This window comes from Mauremys mutica, chromosome 21, assembly GCF_020497125.1.
Source record: "Mauremys mutica isolate MM-2020 ecotype Southern chromosome 21, ASM2049712v1, whole genome shotgun sequence".
NCBI classification, from domain to species: Eukaryota; Metazoa; Chordata; order Testudines; family Geoemydidae; genus Mauremys; species Mauremys mutica.
Genome location: NC_059092.1, coordinates 17,152,938 through 17,171,435, shown reverse-complemented (window position 1 = coordinate 17,171,435; position 18,498 = coordinate 17,152,938). Strand labels below are relative to the sequence as shown.

Below are 18,498 nucleotides of genomic sequence, written 5' to 3'. Positions count from 1 at the left end.
AAACAGCCGCTCGGGTCGGGGCGGGGGGAGGGAGTGGAAGGGGCAGCCAGCCTGGGGGTCTCCGCACTGCTGCAAACAAGGGACATCTGATCCCTCACGGCAGCCCCCCGGCCTCCTCGCCCCCCGCCTGCCCCATGCGACTCCCCCAGGGGCTGCAATGTTTCCCGGCAGCCTGGCAGGGCCGGAGAAGAGATTCCCCCACGACCGAATGTTCAGAGTGTGTTGAGAGCTCCAGCCGCCCTCCGGCCAGCCCCAAAGCACCGACCTGCTATGCTGGCCCCCTTGTGCTGCTCACTCCTGCAGCCCCACTGCAGACCTGCCCCTGCTATTCCACCCTGGGGCCTCCCCACAGAGCTCTGCTGATGTCCTGTGTCCTCCGCCTCCCAACCCACGTGGAAGCGGATTCTCCTCTCGCTAACCCCAGGGTGAATCAGGAGCGGATCTATGGAGTGAGCCTCCCCCCGATAGCTCCCACCTAGCGCTCGGGATTCAGACTTACCCCCTTCCCATAGGGATGGGTCAGCCAGCCGAGCTCCCCGTGGGCCTTGGCAAAATCCAGCAGGACGACTGAAAGGGAGAGCAAACGAACACAGTTAGACTGGGGAGGGGGAAATATACAACACGGCGGCAGGCACCTCATCCCGCCGACAGACAACCAGGTGCCTGACGCATGCACCAAGCCCAGCCGCAGGGGCAAAACCCCCCCCAGATCAGAACCCTCTGCTCTCGCACACTGGCATAGCACTTTGCACGGGTGCGAGCGAGGGTGCAAGGCCGGGGGCTGGTTTCGTTCACGCCTATTTAACGCCAACACCTGCTGTGCAGCGGGGAGAAAACCCCTCTTTGTTAAAGATCCAGCAGCCACGCCCCCTCGAAGCTCCGGCTCTGCCCCGCTGTGTGGCCAAAGAGCCCCCCTGCCGAGACTGGGTGTCAAAGGCCCCGGCGGGCCCCATGCTGCACAGGGGCAGCAGCTTTTCTTTTAAACAAACCTCTTGCCCCTCCTGTGGGCACCACAAGGGACGGCTCAGCCCTTGCCCCGACGAGCACTCGGCTCCCTGCTCTGGCTAGGCCGAGGGGCCGATGGTGGCCGTTCCCCAGAGCAGGGCTTATGAAATCCGGGTGGCCCTGCAGTTCAGCATAGAGCCGGAGCAGGACAGCTCTGCCCAGGAGTAACCTCTCAACGCAGGCACTCGCTTCCTATGGCCTTGGTCTCTACCCCCCGACCCCTTCCCCTTTGTGCCGGGTCCCCAAAGCCGCAGGGGCTGCAGCAGCATCATACCCCCGGTGCTGGGCAGTCACCATCGGGGTGGGGACACCAGCGCCCTTATCGCACGCTTATCTCCAGGCTGCTTTTTATTTGCCCTCATTCCCCGTATTTGAGCAGCTGACTAATGAGCTAGAGGCTTTATATTTAGGAACAGGGCGGCAGCCGGAGAGGAAAGGGCAGAGGATCCAAAGGTGCAGGAGGGAGGTTCCGGCAAAGATCAGGCCGGCCCAGCTCCGTTCATGGCTAAGAGGAAGCCAGGTCGGGTCAGACAATAGGGCCAAATCATCCCTGGCGTAACCCCAGTGAAGTCAATGGCGTTATGCCAGAGATGAATCTGCGCTAGCTGGGATAAGGATTATGCGGTTATCAGCCCTCATGCTTCAGGGCACCAGCTCAGCAGTGGTCAGGCAGGAATTTCCTCCCCCTATCACTGCAGTAGCAGGTCTGATGCCTTTCTCGGAAGCATGCGGCTTCGGAGACAGGATACCAGGCAGGATGCCCCTTTGCTCTGCTAACTCCTGTGCTGGCAGCATCCGATTCAGCCCTTCCTGCTGCACCCCCCCCCCCCGACTTGTTGGTCCTTCACCCCAAACAGGCATGATCCCTGTCACCTCCAGGGTTTTCCTCTTTAGCGCTCCCATTCTCCAGAGTTTTTTCCACTGTGTGAGAAGGAGCCGTGGCGCTGGGGGAACGAAATCTCTTCCAGACGCCAGTTTGGATCCAGCGGCTGCTCACAGCTGCCAAGGCTGCAAACCGTTCATTACCATTTCGCTGCAGCTTGCAAACCAACCCTTCTGCCTCCAAGGGGGCTTGGAACGGGGTGGGGAGGCTGGGGGTGGGGGGGTGTCTGTCTCCATTCTCTGGGTCTCAGCACATGGGCTGGACTAGGATTGCTGAAGGAAGCCTCACGCCATTCTTTCTGCTCTCGCTTATTCCCTGACTTGCAGCGCTGTAACCCCATTGCCTTCCTGCTTTACATCGCTGGGACTGAGAGCAGAATCAGTCCCAGGAGCTAGGCCTTGCTTGGTGATATCTGTGCCTGGAAGAGGGCTGGTGTGGGGAGCGGGTAACCCTCATTTTCCTAGCTCTGGCTCCCAAAAACCATTGCTGTAACCATAAGACCCTCCTGTCTTCACACACCAGACTGCCAACCTGTGTAACTCACCGCTGCAGGATTTCTAAGCATTTCCACAGCCTCATCACTCCAAGTATCTCCTAATTCATTACCAACAGATTTACCCCCATAACCCTCTGAGTGGGATTAGGGGGGTGGATTAGCCTCATTCTAAAGTGGGGAAACTGAGGCTCAGAAGGAGTAAGCGACTTGCCTAAGATCACCCAGGGAGCCTGTGGAAAAGCTGGGGCCAGAAGCCAGCCCTCCTGAGTCTCAGCCCAGGGCTTTCACCACAAGGCCATCTTTCCTCATCGAGGCAAACATTGCGGTTGGGAGTCTTTGAGAGGATGAGTCTATTTTGCAACCACAAGCGAAAACTGGAGCCGTGCAAAGCGAAGGTAATGACAACAAGGCAGATCATGGCACAAGGGTCAGGAAAGAAACACACCCCTAGTCCCACCAGTCAGAGCCTTGTACCATTGCATAGGCACATAACACACAGGGACCCTCTGGCACTGGCCACCGTTGGCCTTGACTGGCCAGTGATCAGATCTGCCATGGCAAGCCCCTGTCCTCAGCCAGCCAAACCCTCATAAGACATGCTCAGACATGCCGGGGCCGGAGCCTCCTGTCCCCATCAGCACAGGGGCGGAGGCTGGGACCTGCCAAGGGATCAGATGGGTTTGAAAAGAGGAAGGAAAGAAGGAAAGAAAAACAAATAACCCCGAGCCGCATGACAGAGGCAGTGAAATCAAAGGGCAAGCGGCCCAGGCCTGAGCGGAAGCAATTACCCAGCCCATCAGGGCCCTGCCAAGCCCCGGTGAATCAGCCAGCCAGGAATGTGTTAGCGTCAGGGATCTCTGAGCCAGTGGTGGAGGGCATCGGCCAGGCCGGAGGCACACGGACCCTATGGGCTCCTGGCTCGGGCTGTTACGGAGCCCAGGGTTCAGGCTGGGGAAGGGGCCTGACTCTCCGCCCTCGGATCTGTGCGAGCCAGGGGCGGCCTGGATGGAGTCGGGGGGAGGAACACCGAGGGGCCCCGGGCTGCGTGGGACGGGCTGCAGTCCCCAGGCTCACCCCGCTCTGTTCTAACTCATTGCTCGGGCGCGGGGTGGGGAAATCTCTTCATGGTGATTCTCCCTGGGCAGCAGAGCTGGCTCCACACCCTCCCTCCCTCCCTCTAAAAACCAGCACTGGCCAGATCCCCCTGCTCCAGCCCGCCAGCTTCCCTAAAAGAACCCCACCCCCACCCCCCGCCAGCCCCACCAGGTGGGCATGAGAAACAGCAGGGCCTCTGCTTCTCCCAAAGGACCTGCAGTTCCTGCTGCACGGGGGTGCTCCCTGCCGCCACACCTCGGGGAAGGGCTACGGGGCCCGGCTGAGCTGACTCGGGCTGTACAATTGCCATGTAGACGCCCAGGCTCGAGGGTCTCTGAGGCCAGGCACCAGGCCGAGCCAGAGCGTCTACACTGCAGTTTTAGAGCCCTGCAGCCTGAGGCAGCTGACCCGGGCGGCGAGACTGGTGGCTGCATTTTCTCAGCGCTGACCGGATGGTGCCTGGGTGGGGCTGCGCTGCAGGAGGACCACGCCCTGCACCCCAGAGGGTCCCTAAGCCCCATTGCACCCCCCCCCACATGACCCAGTTGGGCCCCGCTTTTCCGATGAGCCCCTGCATTTCGACTCCCACCCAGGGCAGTTGCCAAAAGTGGCTCCAGACCCCGTTTTGCCTTATCCCCAGCCGAGCGCCCCTCTGCGCTGCCTGTGGTGGGGCAGCTAAGGGCGGGTTCCTGGATCGGGGCAAGTACAGGGTGGATCCGTGGGGCAGACTGGCTCTGGGAAGCAGGCTGGGCAGCGAAGCCCCTTTGGTTCTGTGGATCCATCTTTTACTACCTGCCTTTGGGCCCAGACCAGTTCTAGGGCTGGAAATGCCTTTAATCCGGGGGGGGGGGGGGCGGGGGAATGAACCCCTGGCTAAGAAGAGCCCCAGCAGGGAGCTTGGGGGTGGGGTTCAGGCCCAACCGGGTAACTGGGGGCAGCCTAGCTCCTCAGGCTCCCCCCCCCCCCATCTCTTTGATCCAGGTGCCAGCATCCCCTCTCTGTGCAGGGATAAAGGACATGGGAGACCAGTGCTGCGGGCCCAATCCGAACACACGAGGTCTCTTCCCAGTTCTCCTGCACCCCCAAGCCCCCTCCTCCCCTGTGGCAGTGAGGCAAAGCACAGCCGAGATCTTGCACAGCGGCAGTGAGCCGAGTTTGAGAGTTCTCAGCCCGAGCATCAGTCCCACCCCACTGCATACTGGCTTGCAGCAGGGGCAAGCCCCTGGCCCACGCAGGGAGAGGGCGCTCCCTCCTGCTCCATGCGCAGGTTGCACCTGGCAAGTCACAGCAGGTTTTGAAAGACCAGCCAAGGAGTTAAAGCCACGCTGATGACTGGTCTTATACAGGGGCTTTCTCCGAGCTCCCATGCGCCTGGGACGGGGCGGGTCTCGTGAGCTACGCCCCTGAGCCGGGCGGCTGTTGGGAGGAGAATTTAGCAGCCCAGGCACAGGAGGGCCCGTGATAAACGCAAAGAAGATTCATCCTTGAGGCTGCCAGCTACAGACAGACACTGGGGTTCCCCCTAACCCCCACACTAATTAACCCAGCCCGTGACGCCTAATGGCACCACCCAGCGTCTCCCGACGTCCCAATCTGCACTCCTGGAAGGGGCTGGCTATCGCTTAACCCAACAAGGTTCCTACCACCCTCCCCTTGCAGCACATGGAGGCGACCCATCCTAGCCTCCTGTTTCCCAGCCCGACCCACTCAGCATTGCTACATCGCGTGCTGGGACCTGCGCCTCCACCAGCCGCGCCTCCATATTAAAGACGAGGGTGGCTGCAATCCGCAGGCAAACCAGGTGTGGTGCACAGGCTCCTGGCAAGTCACCAGCAAGGCCCTCGGCAGGAACCCCCAGCCCGGAGCTCAGAAACCGGGCTGTGCAGGGAGTCGACACCAGGCCCTTCATTTCCTCTCTCGTGGCTACAGGCCGACTGCCAGCGGCGACCTGTCTCTGCCATTGCCCAGCTAATGCAACGGGCTTATTTATACGCAAAGGTGGGCTCAGCTGGTTTCCATCCCCATCATTCCAGGGCGCCTGTGGTGCTGCTTTCTCTGCTTTCTTCACCCATGTATCTCCCCTGCCCCCTGCCCTCCGGCGCTTTGCAAAGATTCATCTGAATCTCCCAGAATTATCACCCCGGTTGCAGCTGACAGGGCAGCTGCAGGGCTGATCGCTCCCCCACGCCTCCACTGGGGAAACTGAGGCACAGAGCGAGGCAGTGACGCTGCACAGTGAATCTGTGGCAGAGCCTGGAACCCGGATCTCTTGACTCACACAGCCGCAGCCTTTGCAAGCGCCAGTTTCAAGCCCAGTTTAAATCCCATTTGACTTTGGGGGCATTGAGGCCCTGATTCCCTTCGAGGATCTGCGCTTAGTGCTTTCCAGGACTTCAGCATGTGCTTAAGGGCTGTGCCGGATCGGGGCCTCAGTGAGCAAAGCTCCCGCGTCTGCCATGAGTGTGTAACTTTAACTATCTCCCCCTCCAACCTATTCGGAAGGCGATGTGAATAATACAAATATCTCAGAGCCTGGTCACCAAGCAGCCCCAGCTCCGAGGTTTTATTTAACTGTTTGACACAAGGACGGGGGGAACCCCAATCACAGTCTGTCTGTCTCTCTGCTTGTGCTGTCATGCAGGCAAAGCTTTCCCAGGCTGGAACAGATTCCCCCCCCCTTGTCCCCACCCCATTTTAATCCTTTTCTCTCTTCCCTTTTCAGTGCCGTGTTTAATCTGTTTGAACTGGCTGCTACAAACATTAAATCAACAAAGGAAAAATCTTATTTGAGAAGTGAAGCGATTTGCTCATGGCCACAAAGGCCGATAAAATGGGACCCGCCCCTGCATGCGTTGCCCCACCGAGAACACCTGAGACCTGTCTACACTATGGCTTCTATCTTTGGTGGAGAATTACCTAGCCTATTCTAGCCCAAGCAGGGCGTCCTCGAGAGAGGGAGCCGGTTGTCAGAGCAGGGATTAGATCTCCAGTTTTGTAGATCCGCATTCAGACCCTCAGAGCATCTTAACTGTAATAACAGGGCTCTGGACTAACGGCAAAGATCTCCGCTGGCCCCTCAGCTGTGGACTAGCTGTGGACTAGCATGTTTTGCGCTCCCTACATATCCAGGTTTCTTCCCTAATGCAGAATCGTTACTCTTCGGGGTAACAGAATAGTAATGTCAAGATCGGTCATGCAGCTCGGAAGGGAGAATTTCACCCTTGAATATACTTCGAAGGTTATAGCCCGAGGACTGATGTAAAGCACGTTTTTTTAAAGCAGCTGATTTTGCTGGTCTATTGCAGCATAAAAAGCATAAAAATAGACCTGGGGAGTTCACCAAGTAACGAGCCCTCTTCTCATTCCACAGCAACGTTAATTGGAAACTGCAATTTGGCAAGCGATTAGTCCACATTAGACACCAATTACTTTTGGCACTTGGAAAACAACAAAGGCAAACGTTAATCTGAAAAACTGCCACAACCTTCCAGCGGCTCCTTCTCGAGGGAGCTAATCAAGCTGCCCGGGGAAGCTGTGGTAGCGATGCCTGGTTTTATGGATGGTCTAATAGCCAAGCGTGGCTGCTAGTTGCGGGCGGCCAACCTGAGAGGCAGCAATATCAAATCTCGGGCACCCACAAAACGCGCTCCTGTGCTGAGCACTTAAAAATCTAAGCGCCCCAAATTAGCAGCTGCTGTTAAATTGGTGGGGTTTTTTGGGGGGGGAGGGGGTGCCTTAAATCACTATTTACGCAATAGATTCTTATGCTTCTTTCTGAGCAATTACAGCCCATCTGCCCAAGTGTGCGTATTATTCCAAATTCCTCCATGCCTAAGCCACATTCGGCTTGGTTTTTTAAAAGAAATCCATCGGACCAAAACCATCCTGGTGTCTTGTGCCAGCACCTAGAGTTTGGATGGCTTTACAATACTTTTTTTTTTTTTTTTAAAGATACACACACACACACACACAATATTTCAGAGTTAGATCTAATGGCTTTTCTAATGGCTTCTTTGAATGAAAGACAGGTCCAGACAAACATCCTCCGTCCCAACATTCAGCTCTAGGTGGGAATTTTGCAAATAGCCCCGGAGCTCTATAAGGGAGAGGACTCAGACGCCAGGTCGGCACAGCCCCATGCTTTGGGAAAGTTCTGAGCTGAATCTGGAGCCCATCAAAATTTGGGAGCCATCCCGGGGGCCTCCAAGCAGCATGCCTGAGTTGCTCTCTGGACCTAAGCCACGGCTCGAAGCCAGTGGGAGTCTGACCACTGCGCAGATCAGTTACTGACCCCTGCGAACTTGTCTGCACACTGTTTTTTTGGTAGCAATCTGAGGACTATATCAGTTTAGAAACAGATCTTGTTAAAGCTGTATATGGATGCACAGTCATACCAGCATAAAGGTGCGTCTGCTCAGTCAGGACACAGAAAGAAGACAACCCCCAGAAGCACCCTTGTCCTGGTCATTGTCATCACTCACCACGAAGGGGTGAGTGAAGGATGGGGAAAGTTTATTTGATTTTTAAACAACTCTTAATATTGTCCTAACTATTCCAGGCAGGAATTCTGCTTCAACCTGCTTTGATTTTTCTCCTAGGGCAGCAATCCCCAGGAGTTTAGGTGAAATCCTAGAACGCTGGGAATGTTTCAGACATGGGCCCGAACCCAAAAGCCTAGATCCAAACCCTGGAAAAGCTTTGAGTCGGACCTCAGCCCCGCCTGGCTGGAAGCATGACATGGTAAAAGTACGGTTTGGAATTTGGGACCAGTTTTCCTCTGCTCCTCCCTTCCCCCCCCCCGCAATTGAATTTAACAATTCTGTCTTCGGAATGCTAAAGGCCAGAGTCAATCTGGAGCAGCTTTACCAGAAATCAGCAGCGGTAAAATCAGATTTATTCTGGTGCCACTGAAAGCAGAATCCGGCCCCCTCTCGGATATCTCAGGGGGTGTGGCTCGGGGGGTTTCTAAGTCAGGAGAAAGACCACTCCTGCAATTTACATTTTCACAAAAGCAGCATTCAGGCAACACCTCAATAATGTCTCTCAATTAACAATGGGCAGAACCGCATGTAAAGAAAGAAGGAATCTCCTGGACAAAATGAGGAAAACACCCCCCCCCACACACACACACACACGCCCTTTAATGGTTCACACCATGCAACCAACATCTCCCCAGTGAGTCACCCCCTCCCCTCCTACCTGGCCCTGCCATGGGCCTGTGGGGCCCTGTCCCAGTCGGGGCGAGCCAGGCGGTTGTGTAACCGGGGTGTCACTACTCGCACTTCCAGGCAAGCGTGACATCGCCCTGAATCAGCCACCCTGGGCCGACGTGGGGCAATAGCGACTTCTCCCGGGGGCCAGGCGGCTTCCAAAGCCTTGGAGCAGGCAGAAGGGGCCCCTCGCCTTCCCCCGGGTATTTGAAGCCGGGGGAAATCTATTCACCCGGGACGATTTTCTCCCACCTACCCCCAGCAGCAGGTTCCTCCAGTGAACAAACCCCCCACGCGTGACGCTTCCCCGACCCCGCTGGCCGAAATGTGCCTCCTCGGTAATCGCAGCAAAGAATCCTGTGGCACCTTATAGACTAACAGACGTTTTGCAGCATGAGCTTTCGTGGGTGAATACCCACTTCTTCTTCTTAGTCTATAAGGTGCCACAGGATTCTTTGCTGCTTTTACAGATCCAGACTAACACGGCGACCCCTCTGATCCTCGGTAATCGCCGCTGGTAGCCAATCGGCCAAGGTCCGCGCCGGGTCCGAGTGCGCCTCTCGATCCGGAGTCACACCCAACCCCAGCAAATCCCACGCGCCGCTAACCCAACCTGTCTGTGAGCCAGCGAGGTGCCGGCGGGACTTTGCCCTGCAAATCTTCTCCGCGGCGCGTTGTTCTTTCGGGCCCCTCTGGATTCCGCTCCGGCCAAGCCAGCTCCTGCCCCCCACTCACCCCCGGGGGCGCAGCCCCCTCTCCTCGGTTCTCAGCCCCTCTCCCCCCCCCACGCGCACGTGTCGCGGGCCCCACGCGAGGAGATCGGCAGCGGAGCCGCCCGAAGTAAAGGCAGGGAAAGACCCTCACTCCTCCCCGCTCCCCGCTCCCAGAAAGGGGCGCCGCGTTCCCATGGGCCGCCCGGAGCGGGGGACCCCGCACGTCAATTGCAGCTGGCAGAGCCAGGCTTGACCCCCCCGGGCAAAGCCTGGTTTTTACCTTCTTTGGCCCGGGAGCTGAGCAGGGCGCCGGGGAGCAGCAGGAGGGCGAAGTAAAGGGGCGCCTGGGCCCAGCCGCTTTCCATGGTTCTGGCCCGGGGCCCCCCGGAGAGGTTGAAACGATCCGAGTCTCTCCGGCGGCGGCGGCTCCCGCTGGTGCCTTATCTGCGCCCTCCTGCCCTGAACAACTTACTGGGAGTTTGTGGGAAACTTCAGTCCTGTTCATTCATGCCCCGAGCTGACGTCACCCAGGCCACGCCCTGAGGAATGCCTTAAAGAGACAGCGCACCAGCATGCGCGGCAAAGCTGCCCCAGCACGTGTGACTCAGGCGCTTTGATCTTTTATCATCTCTCATCCCGGTGCCATCCTGTTCACCCCATTGGGGGGGGGGGCGGGATCCTCCTACCGGGCAGCAAAGCTTCACGCAGGGGCATATGGTAAATCCTTGGGAACAGAGCAAGATGAGAAACGCTGCCCGTCCCGCCTCCTGCTTAGGGACAAGGACACATTTGGGTGTTAAAGTCGAATGTATTTAAGAGATCTTGCACCCATTTGCAGCTGGACTCCTGGTACACACACAGAAATATCCTCCCTGTCCTCGCACTAGCGCCGGACCCTCCCCCCACCACACACCACACACACACACACACACACACACACACAGAGTTTAGTTCAAAGGAGACAAATAATTAGCAGGAAATGTCCTTCTAATATCCTAATCCTTCAGCAAACGTTCCACACTCCCTCGAAGTAATTCACACTGATACACTGAGATACTGACTTTCTTTTCACCTGCTCAGAAATTTTTATTTTTTTAATGCCTGCGGTAGAACTTGCACTAAGGCCTGGATTTCCAAAACTGCCCGCTCCGGTACTGAGAGTCAGAGCCCAATTTGTAGATGCTCTCAGCATGCTGGGGGCAGAGCGGTTTTTAAAATCCAGCTCCCGTTCTGGGTGCAGAGCACTCGAAACGCTGGCCCCAAGCGCTTTAGAGAGATCACTCCACGTGCCGCTTTCTGAACGCCATGTGTCATGCGAGCCCTCCAAAGCATCCTGAAAATTCCACTGAAATTCTGTTTGACCCGGTCATCGGCGTCTCACCCCAGTAAACCGGGAGGAGTCACTCCACGGCAGGCAGTGAAGCAACACTGGAGTAAAGCCAGAGGGTGAGCAGGCCCTGACTTCTCTGGGGAGTATGATTTTTGTGTGATTGATTCTGCACTTGATGCCAGTGGTTCCACAGACACTGGTGTGACTCCACTGACTTCACTGGTGTGACGGCTGAGGAATCAGAGAATATCAGGGTTGGAAGGGACCTCAGGAGGTATCTAGTCCAGCCCCCCGCTCAAAGCAGGGCCAATCCCCAGACAGATTTTTGCCCCAGATCCTTAAATAGCCCCCTCAAGGATTGAACTCACAACGCTGGGTTTAGCAGGCCAATGCTCAAACCACTGAGCTACTCAAGACATGTCGCATAGGGCCTGCCGGGGCTCCCTCTTTGGCTGGCTTCACACAAGGTGCTGGCTACAGCGGAGTTAGTCCTGTTGTCAGCTTTAAACCCGGAATTAGTTGTGCAAAGATCCAGGGGGCTGTTCACATGCTTGGCCATGTTCTCGAGCACTGGGACCAGCAGGTGAAGTGAGATCAGAATCTGTTCTCTCGCACTAGGACCTATCCTATCAACACCCGGTACTGCAGGATCATTCCCTACTACTGTATGTATTTGGGATTTTCTATTGAGCCGATGTAGCCCCCAGTCCTGCACTCTGACCAGCTGAGAACAGCCCCCCAGGGGCCCCTTCTGAACAGCCTTTACAAAGGGAAGATTATAGGGAAGCCTTATAAAAATAATCGAAGGTGGTATTTATGCTGCCACCATAAACCCTAATGAAGAAGGAGCTTTCCCATAAAGTCCAAGGAAGGGCCGGAGGTGCTGAATGCCATTCCGAGCCGACAAAGCGCTCGTAAAACTCCAGCCTTAACCTCCTGTTTAGTGTATTGGGAAGTGTAATGTGATGGCAACACCTTTCCGGGAGGCGTGAATTATGACAACGTCCCATGATCTCTTATCACGGGCTAGCCAAGCATCGGAGTGTCTGCCTTAAGCTCCTGGCTGCTGCAGGGACCATCACCCCAGTGGGGTTTATTCAAGTGGAAAACATATTATGGCTGGGCCTGATCCTGCCAGCTTGGTTCCTGCAGGGAAGGCCCTGATCCCACCGCTTGCTGCCTTCCTACTGACATCCCAAGAGGCTGAGTGTGGCAGCCTGCATGCAACAAGCACCAGGATTGGGGCCCATCTGGCTTCCACAGAGTTCCATGCATGGGTAGCCAAATCAATCACTGAAGGACGTGACTTCCAGACCTGGAAATTATCCTGTGACTGCAGAGACCACCAGGACTCGCCCCGTTCCCTGCTGTTACCTTGTCCTCCCACCATTTCTGTTTTGTCTCGCTCCTGCACTGCGAGCTCTCCAGGGCAGGGACCGTCTTTGTGTTATTGGTAGCACACCTGGGCCTTGAGCCGTGTCTGAGGGCCCTAGATGCAATATCCTAGTAAGAATTTGAGGGCGAGGATCTAGCTGGAATAACATGTAAAATCCCGGGGGGAAATCAAGGCTTTCATGTTTCATTTGAGGGATCACCCCAAGGGTTCAATCGGACAAGAAGAAAAATTTTGAAATGTAGCCGGGAGTGGGGGGCTGCGCTGAGGAATGAGGCTGCCCTGCATTCTGAACCGATCCTGTTTTCAAGCAATACCCACAAATGGCTCAAAAATGTCAGGACCGTGGGGAGGTTCAGATGTCCCATGTTTTCAATGGGAACTAGGCGGTTTCATCTTGCATCACATAATTGTCTAACGTGAAATTGCAACATTTTTTCAGCAACAATGTGCAGGGGAAAAAATGTTGTGTCCCCTCTTATCTCCTTTCCAAAGCTGACATAGAGCAGCGCGGATTTGGTACAAAACTATGCACTGTGTGGGTTGAATTCTGCCCTTGGTTAGACATGAGCTGCTGCTCCATGGACTTCAGTGGGGACCAGACTTGTCCCTGCAAAGTGCTAAGCGAGGATCAATGAGGTTCAGGAACTAGACTTGTAGAGTGTGATTCAGATCAGGACTGAGGTGCACTGACAGCTCTTGGGAGGAGGAAACTCAGGACTGGACTAGCAGGGGCTGGAGGTCAGGATTGAGGGGCACCAGCAGAGATGTGTGTGGGGACCCCAGGACTGGAATCATAGAGGGGCTGCCGAACAGCGCTGAGGTGCAGTCCCAGGGTTGTGGGGCAGCTTGCCGAGCTGCAACAGTCCTGGGGTTCAGAAAGCTCCCAGTCCTTGAGGGAGGGAGTGCCATTTTTTACAGGACCTCGGTGTCATTCAATGGAATTCACCCTGCAGGGCAAGAGATCCTCTGCTGGATGAGTAGGATGGTAAGACACCAAGATAGTACCTGCAGTATCCCTGGCTCCAGGGTTATAGGGCCCAGATGGAGCATGACTCCCTTGCTCCCCCGCTAGTGCTGGGATGGGGTGTAACCAGCGGGCCCGGCTGGCTCTGCTGACATCTCAGTGGGTGCAGCAGCTCATTGTCCTGTGAGCTGCGTTTGAAGTCCCTGTGCAGAAAGTCCCCGTGTGGTAATTGAGTGCTGTTCTTTCTCTCCCCTCATGCAATCTGCTGCCGGCTCCGGTTGCTTTCAGGGTGACGTCCTGCCCGGATCGGTCACATTTCACGGTAGCCTTTGAAGTCGATTCCTGCAAAATCCTACCCATTAGCCAGCCAGTGTATGTACCTCCCACCTGCCTGGGGTTTGCCAGCCACACCTTGCTCTCCGGGTTCGGTGCCAGAGGCTCCTCGGCTGTTTGCCGGGTCTCGTGCTATTTTTGGTTTGGAATTCCAGGGTTCATTTCTCTTGCCCAGCTAAGTGAGGAAGGGACCAAGTTAGAGCCAGGTGCCATGGGAGCTTCTCCCCCACACCTCTGCCATTGCCCTGCCAGTGCCCGGCTAGTCGAGCCTGCCTCGTCCTAGCCCTGCCAATGCCTCTCTCTATTTCTGACCGGCAGCGTCCTCCACTTTGCTGGCCCCAACAGCTTATCTGCCGCACCTCAGTGCTTCTCTGCAACATCCCCTGACAGTCCGGTCCTGCCTTCCCACCCGGTGCCTTCCCAGGTCCTTACAGCTCTGCCAAGGCCTTTGAGCTTGACCTGCTGCTCCCTGTGCGATTCCCACCCTGGGCTCTGGACCTATGCCAGGGTTGCCCGCGCCAATGATTTAGTCTTGCAGTATTTGGTGCGTTCCTTAAAACCCCAGCTCCTGCGTTCATGTGACAGCTTTCACTGTAAAAAGACAGCAGAGTGCAGAGAGGAAAGAGTTAAACAGGACCAGGGCCACTGAGTCAGTTACATTTTATTCATTCAGCAAAAGGTTGATTGACAGTGTTACAGCTGAGACAGTATCCAATTGTGTCGCTCCATTTCCTCTCAATGGCAGGGGGCGTGGCCACAGAGGGGCGTGGCCAGGCAGGTACTTGGCACCCACCTGGCAGCTTTGGAGTGTGTTTTCCAAGCCCTGGACGCAGGGAGGGGCCGAGCCCTGGGGGCCCTGGAAACAGCCCCTTTTCACCGGGGTTATCGCTGCACACAAGGGGCCATTCATGGGGACGCCCTCTCCAGCCTTTCACACCCTGAGAGGCCGGTGGGTAAACACACGCCATGGACTCGTGGCCCTGCTAAGTGGCAACTTATCTCGGGGCACTGACAAGCCCATTCTCCTCCCCTTCCCCTTTCATCCTTCTAGCAACCAGACAATTTTTCCAGCCCTTTCCCAATCAGTTTTCCCAAGGACTCTGGTGCCAGGCCAGGAGCCTGTAGGAAACCTGGTGTGTGGGAAAGCCCAGGGCCCACAGGGGATCCCGGGGGGAGTTCAGCACAAGGGCAGGGGCGAAAGCATCACCCTCAGGCCTATCCTCAAAGGAGACCCCACCTCTCCATCCAGATCAACACAGCTGGGAGGTGGCAACATCTGTGTGCTTCTCGGGCAGGACAGCAAACCCTGTGCTTCTGCACTGGACCTAGGGTGGAACAGCAGGATGTGCTGATGGTGGGGGGCAAGGTAGGGCTTGACTCTTCAGCCCAGCAGCTCACTTCTGCACTGCTCCCAACAGAAACTGGGCTCAAGTCTCTGTCTCCATGGCTCCCTGAGATGGGCAAAGCGAATCCCTCCTGTCACTCACTCAGCAGCGCCCCATCTGGCTGAGCCAAAGCACATCATGTGGGACAACTTTCATCTGCCAGGGCGAGGCAGGTGCCACCAAGGCTGCAAGTGTGGGGCTGAGGAAGGTTCTGTCGGGCTTCCACAGGAAAGTTCTCCTCCCTTCCATAAAGTGCCCTGAGGGCTCCTGGTTTCCCCAAATCTCTGTCAAGACAATTCATTCATTCTCATCATAGAATCTCAGGGTTGGAAGGGACCTCAGAAGGTATCTAGTCCAACCCCCTGCTCAAAGCAGGACTAATCCCCAGACAGATTTTTGCCCCAGATCCCTAAGTGGCCCCCTCAAGGATTGAACTCACACCCCTGGGTTTGGCAGGCCAATGGTCAAACCATAATCCCTTCCCCCAGTTTACCCCAGAGCAGCCAGGAACTGATCGCTGTCATTTATCCAGCTCTCGTCTTAATCTCATTCCCCATCGCTATTTCTCCCACAGCTGGGCCAGAACCGTGTGCCCTGAGCCAGAAGCCACGAGCAAAAAGATGGCTGATGTCTGGTCAAGAGCCAAGCAACCCACTGGAGACAGCAAAGGACCCAGCCCCCAGAGAAAAGGTCTTAAAAGACTAAACCACAAAGCTGCCAGTTAGCTCCTTTCATTATCATCTGCGGCTCTTCTTCCAAAAGCTGCACATTAACCGGGCTCAGCGCAAAGGAAATGAGGCTTCAATGGAGCCAAAGAAGCACAGAAATATTTAGGTTTCAGAGCAGCAGCCGTGTTAGTCTGTATCCTTGTGGCACCTTAGAGACTAACAAATCTATTGGAGCAGGAAAGCTTATGCTCAAATAAATGTGTTCGCCTCTGAGAGGTGCCACAAGGACTCCAGAAATATTTAGGGCTTGGACCCATCTTCCCAAGAGGCGCCGGTGGCTCAGAGAATTGGCAATGAGATGCAGCAGGGTTCCCCTGCAGCTCACTGGGCCGCATGCCTGCAAGCTCAGGAGTGGGTGGGGGCTGTGCCCCCTACTAAGCTATTCACCGGCCTCTGGGAAATGAGTTGGATGGGACTCAGCGTGTTTCCCAGTGGGAATCCAAACCCCCTGCGCTCTTGGTGCGCACTGGCCCCTGCGCTGGCAGTTTCAGCCGAGACGCTTAGGGCTGGACAGACGAGGAGACGGAAATAGGAGTTTAAGTGGGCTCAGTTTTCCAGAGTGACTATTGATTTTGGGAGCCTCTGCTTGGGGGGCAACTTGAGACACCTTAAAAGCACTTGATCTTCAGCACCTGACCTCTGAAAATCCAGGTGGGGCACCCAAAATCACTAATCCAGGGGGAATTCGGTGCCTGGTCTGTAGACAGACGGACAACTCCATGCTCCGGGGCTGTGAGATGTCCGGCCTTCCCGCTCACACCAGCACCTTTGGCCAGCGTGAAAGAAGGCCAAATGAAATATCCGGGGGCTCTGGCTCCCAGCCTGCTCCTCACCTCACCGAGGGGCTGCAGGCTGCAAGGTCCGGAGGGGAATGGAAAGCTACAGGTAGGGGTGTGGAGTGCAGCAATTCACAGCCAGGAATGCAAATACCAGAGATAACACGGCTCTTTGCTCCCCTGCCCTGCTCGGAGGCCAGCAAGCAGCACAGCTGGAGATAGCCGGCGCATCAGGAGATAGGAAGCCCTTTGAGGCCTGTGTCAATCCATTTCACAGCAATCAGCAATTAAACGGCTTGTTAACCTTTCATCCCGGCCCCCTCCCCTTGCTCCCAGCCCCAGAACCAGGTCCCTTGAGGAGCCTGGAGAGCTGGTCGCCAGGCAAATCTAACCAGCCGGTTTCCAAAGCCAGGTCTGGGCACACGAGTGGGGTCGGGGCGAGGGGAGGGAGCCCTTCCTGCTCTGAGGGCCTGACTCAACGCCCAGGGGATCAGCGGGAGCTTTTCCCCCTGATTTCCGTGAGCGGTGGAGCAGGGCCGGGAGGGATGGGCCTTTGCCTTGGCTGCGCTATGGTGGAGTAGTCCCGTCTCAGGAGGAGCTGTCTGGACCGCTCCAGTCCTGGGCCCCAAAGCCCACCGACCACGCGGAATCTCTTCTTAAGGGACATGCCCTAGGTCAGGCAGGGAGCCTGTGGCAGAGCAGGGCAGAGCTCCCAGGCTGGCCAAGCCCCAGGCAGGTGCCCGGCCCATTAGGCCAGGCTTCCTCTGACAGTGCAGGATGATGGTTTCCTCCTTTAGCTCCAGGGTCTTTGCTCCAGGGTAAGGCCCCTCCTTGCTCCCATCCAGCAAAGCAGGGGAGGGGACACTGGGCGACGCTGAGGAAGGACCCCACATGGGAGCAGAGCCATTGGAGATGGGAAAGGCCCAGCGGGCTCCTGAGGCCATCTCCCCCCTCCTAGCACAGCGCCCCCCATCACCGTTACCATGGCGCCCCAGTGCTTCGCCAGCACCGTTTTTAATGACCCTCTATGGGGCCTCCATCTCCTCAGAGCCACACGAGACGGACAGAGAAGCCCGCTGGGTCCCATGTTGTCCATTACTGGGTCTCGGGGCACACATGTTCCTTAGCATATATTGGTCACTGGCCCGTCTAGCTTAGGGGGACCAGATGTCCCGATTTTATAGGGACAGTCCCAATATTTGGGGCTTTTTTATATGGGGCTTTTTTTTCCTATTACCCCTCACCCCCCGCTCCTGATTTTTCACACTTACTCCCTGATCCCCTGAAAGAACATCTCAGTGTGTGACTACCAGGGGAAGGCTTCCCCTCCGGGCTTTGGGGACCCCCGGAGACCGGGGATCAGAGCAGGGAGAGAGCAAAGAATCACCCCCACATGCAGCAGGATCTTCACCCAACTTTACCAGCCTTGGACTGGAGCGTGGGAACTCCAGAGCGGAGCCGTTGTTGTTACGAGGTGCTCTGGCTGGGGAAGCAGCCGGCACGGACTGGGCTGTTAAAGGCAGCCCACGAAGGAGGCCACTGGCTTTGGAAGGTGTTTGGCTCCTCCTGCAACACAGCGAGACCCAGGATGGCCAATGTGGAGGCCCTGGCAGGCTCTAGGTTCAGGGGCGGAGGCAACTCTTCATCGGGAGGAGAGGGGCTACAATCCGAGCGGCCGAATGGTGTTTTGCCACACTCCAGTTGTCGTAGCCGGGCGTCCCCTGAGAAGGGATCCCAGGCTCTCTCCAGCCGGCTGAGCTCTGCTCTCTGCCCCGCTGGCTCTGGTAGCCAGGCCCGGGCTCCGGCTCCTTGCTGCCCTGGCTGGGCGGGCTCAGCGAGCCGGGTCTGCCCTGGCTGTGAATTGATGGGGAATTGTGCATGGCTGCGGGAGGCGCCCCAGGCTGGACCCACCCAGCCTGGCCATTTCCCGAAGGCTGCAGAGCCACATGGGAACTTTTGAACCTCTCTTGCTCTCTAGAGAGACCCGGGATAGGTCCAGCCAGCTGTCACTCCTCAGGGGCTGACTTCCAGAGCCTCCCGATTGGCTCTTCTCTGCTCTCCTTCCCCCCGCTCCTGCACAAGGGCCTCGTGCTCCTCCCAGAAGAGCCCAGCTCCTGGTGCCCGGCAGACTCCTTGGCTGTCCTTTCGCAGCCTCACACCCCAGGCCCATCCACCCCGGGGTGG

General features: G+C 56.7%; 1 protein-coding gene across 1 annotated transcript in view; it reads right to left on the bottom strand.

The window, feature by feature from the left end:
* The window catches only part of EPHA2 (EPH receptor A2), a 34,341-nt gene extending 24,455 nt beyond the window's left edge, over positions 1 to 9,886 (bottom strand). Inside the window, exons 1-2 of the mRNA XM_044996293.1 lie at positions 9,683 to 9,886; positions 500 to 567 (exon numbers count right to left, since the gene is read on the bottom strand). Of these exons, the coding sequence (XP_044852228.1) occupies positions 500 to 567; positions 9,683 to 9,767 (153 nt within the window). The 5' untranslated portion in view covers positions 9,768 to 9,886. The remainder of the gene's footprint in view (positions 1 to 499; positions 568 to 9,682) is intronic.
* Positions 9,887 to 18,498: the final 8,612 nt, after the last annotated feature.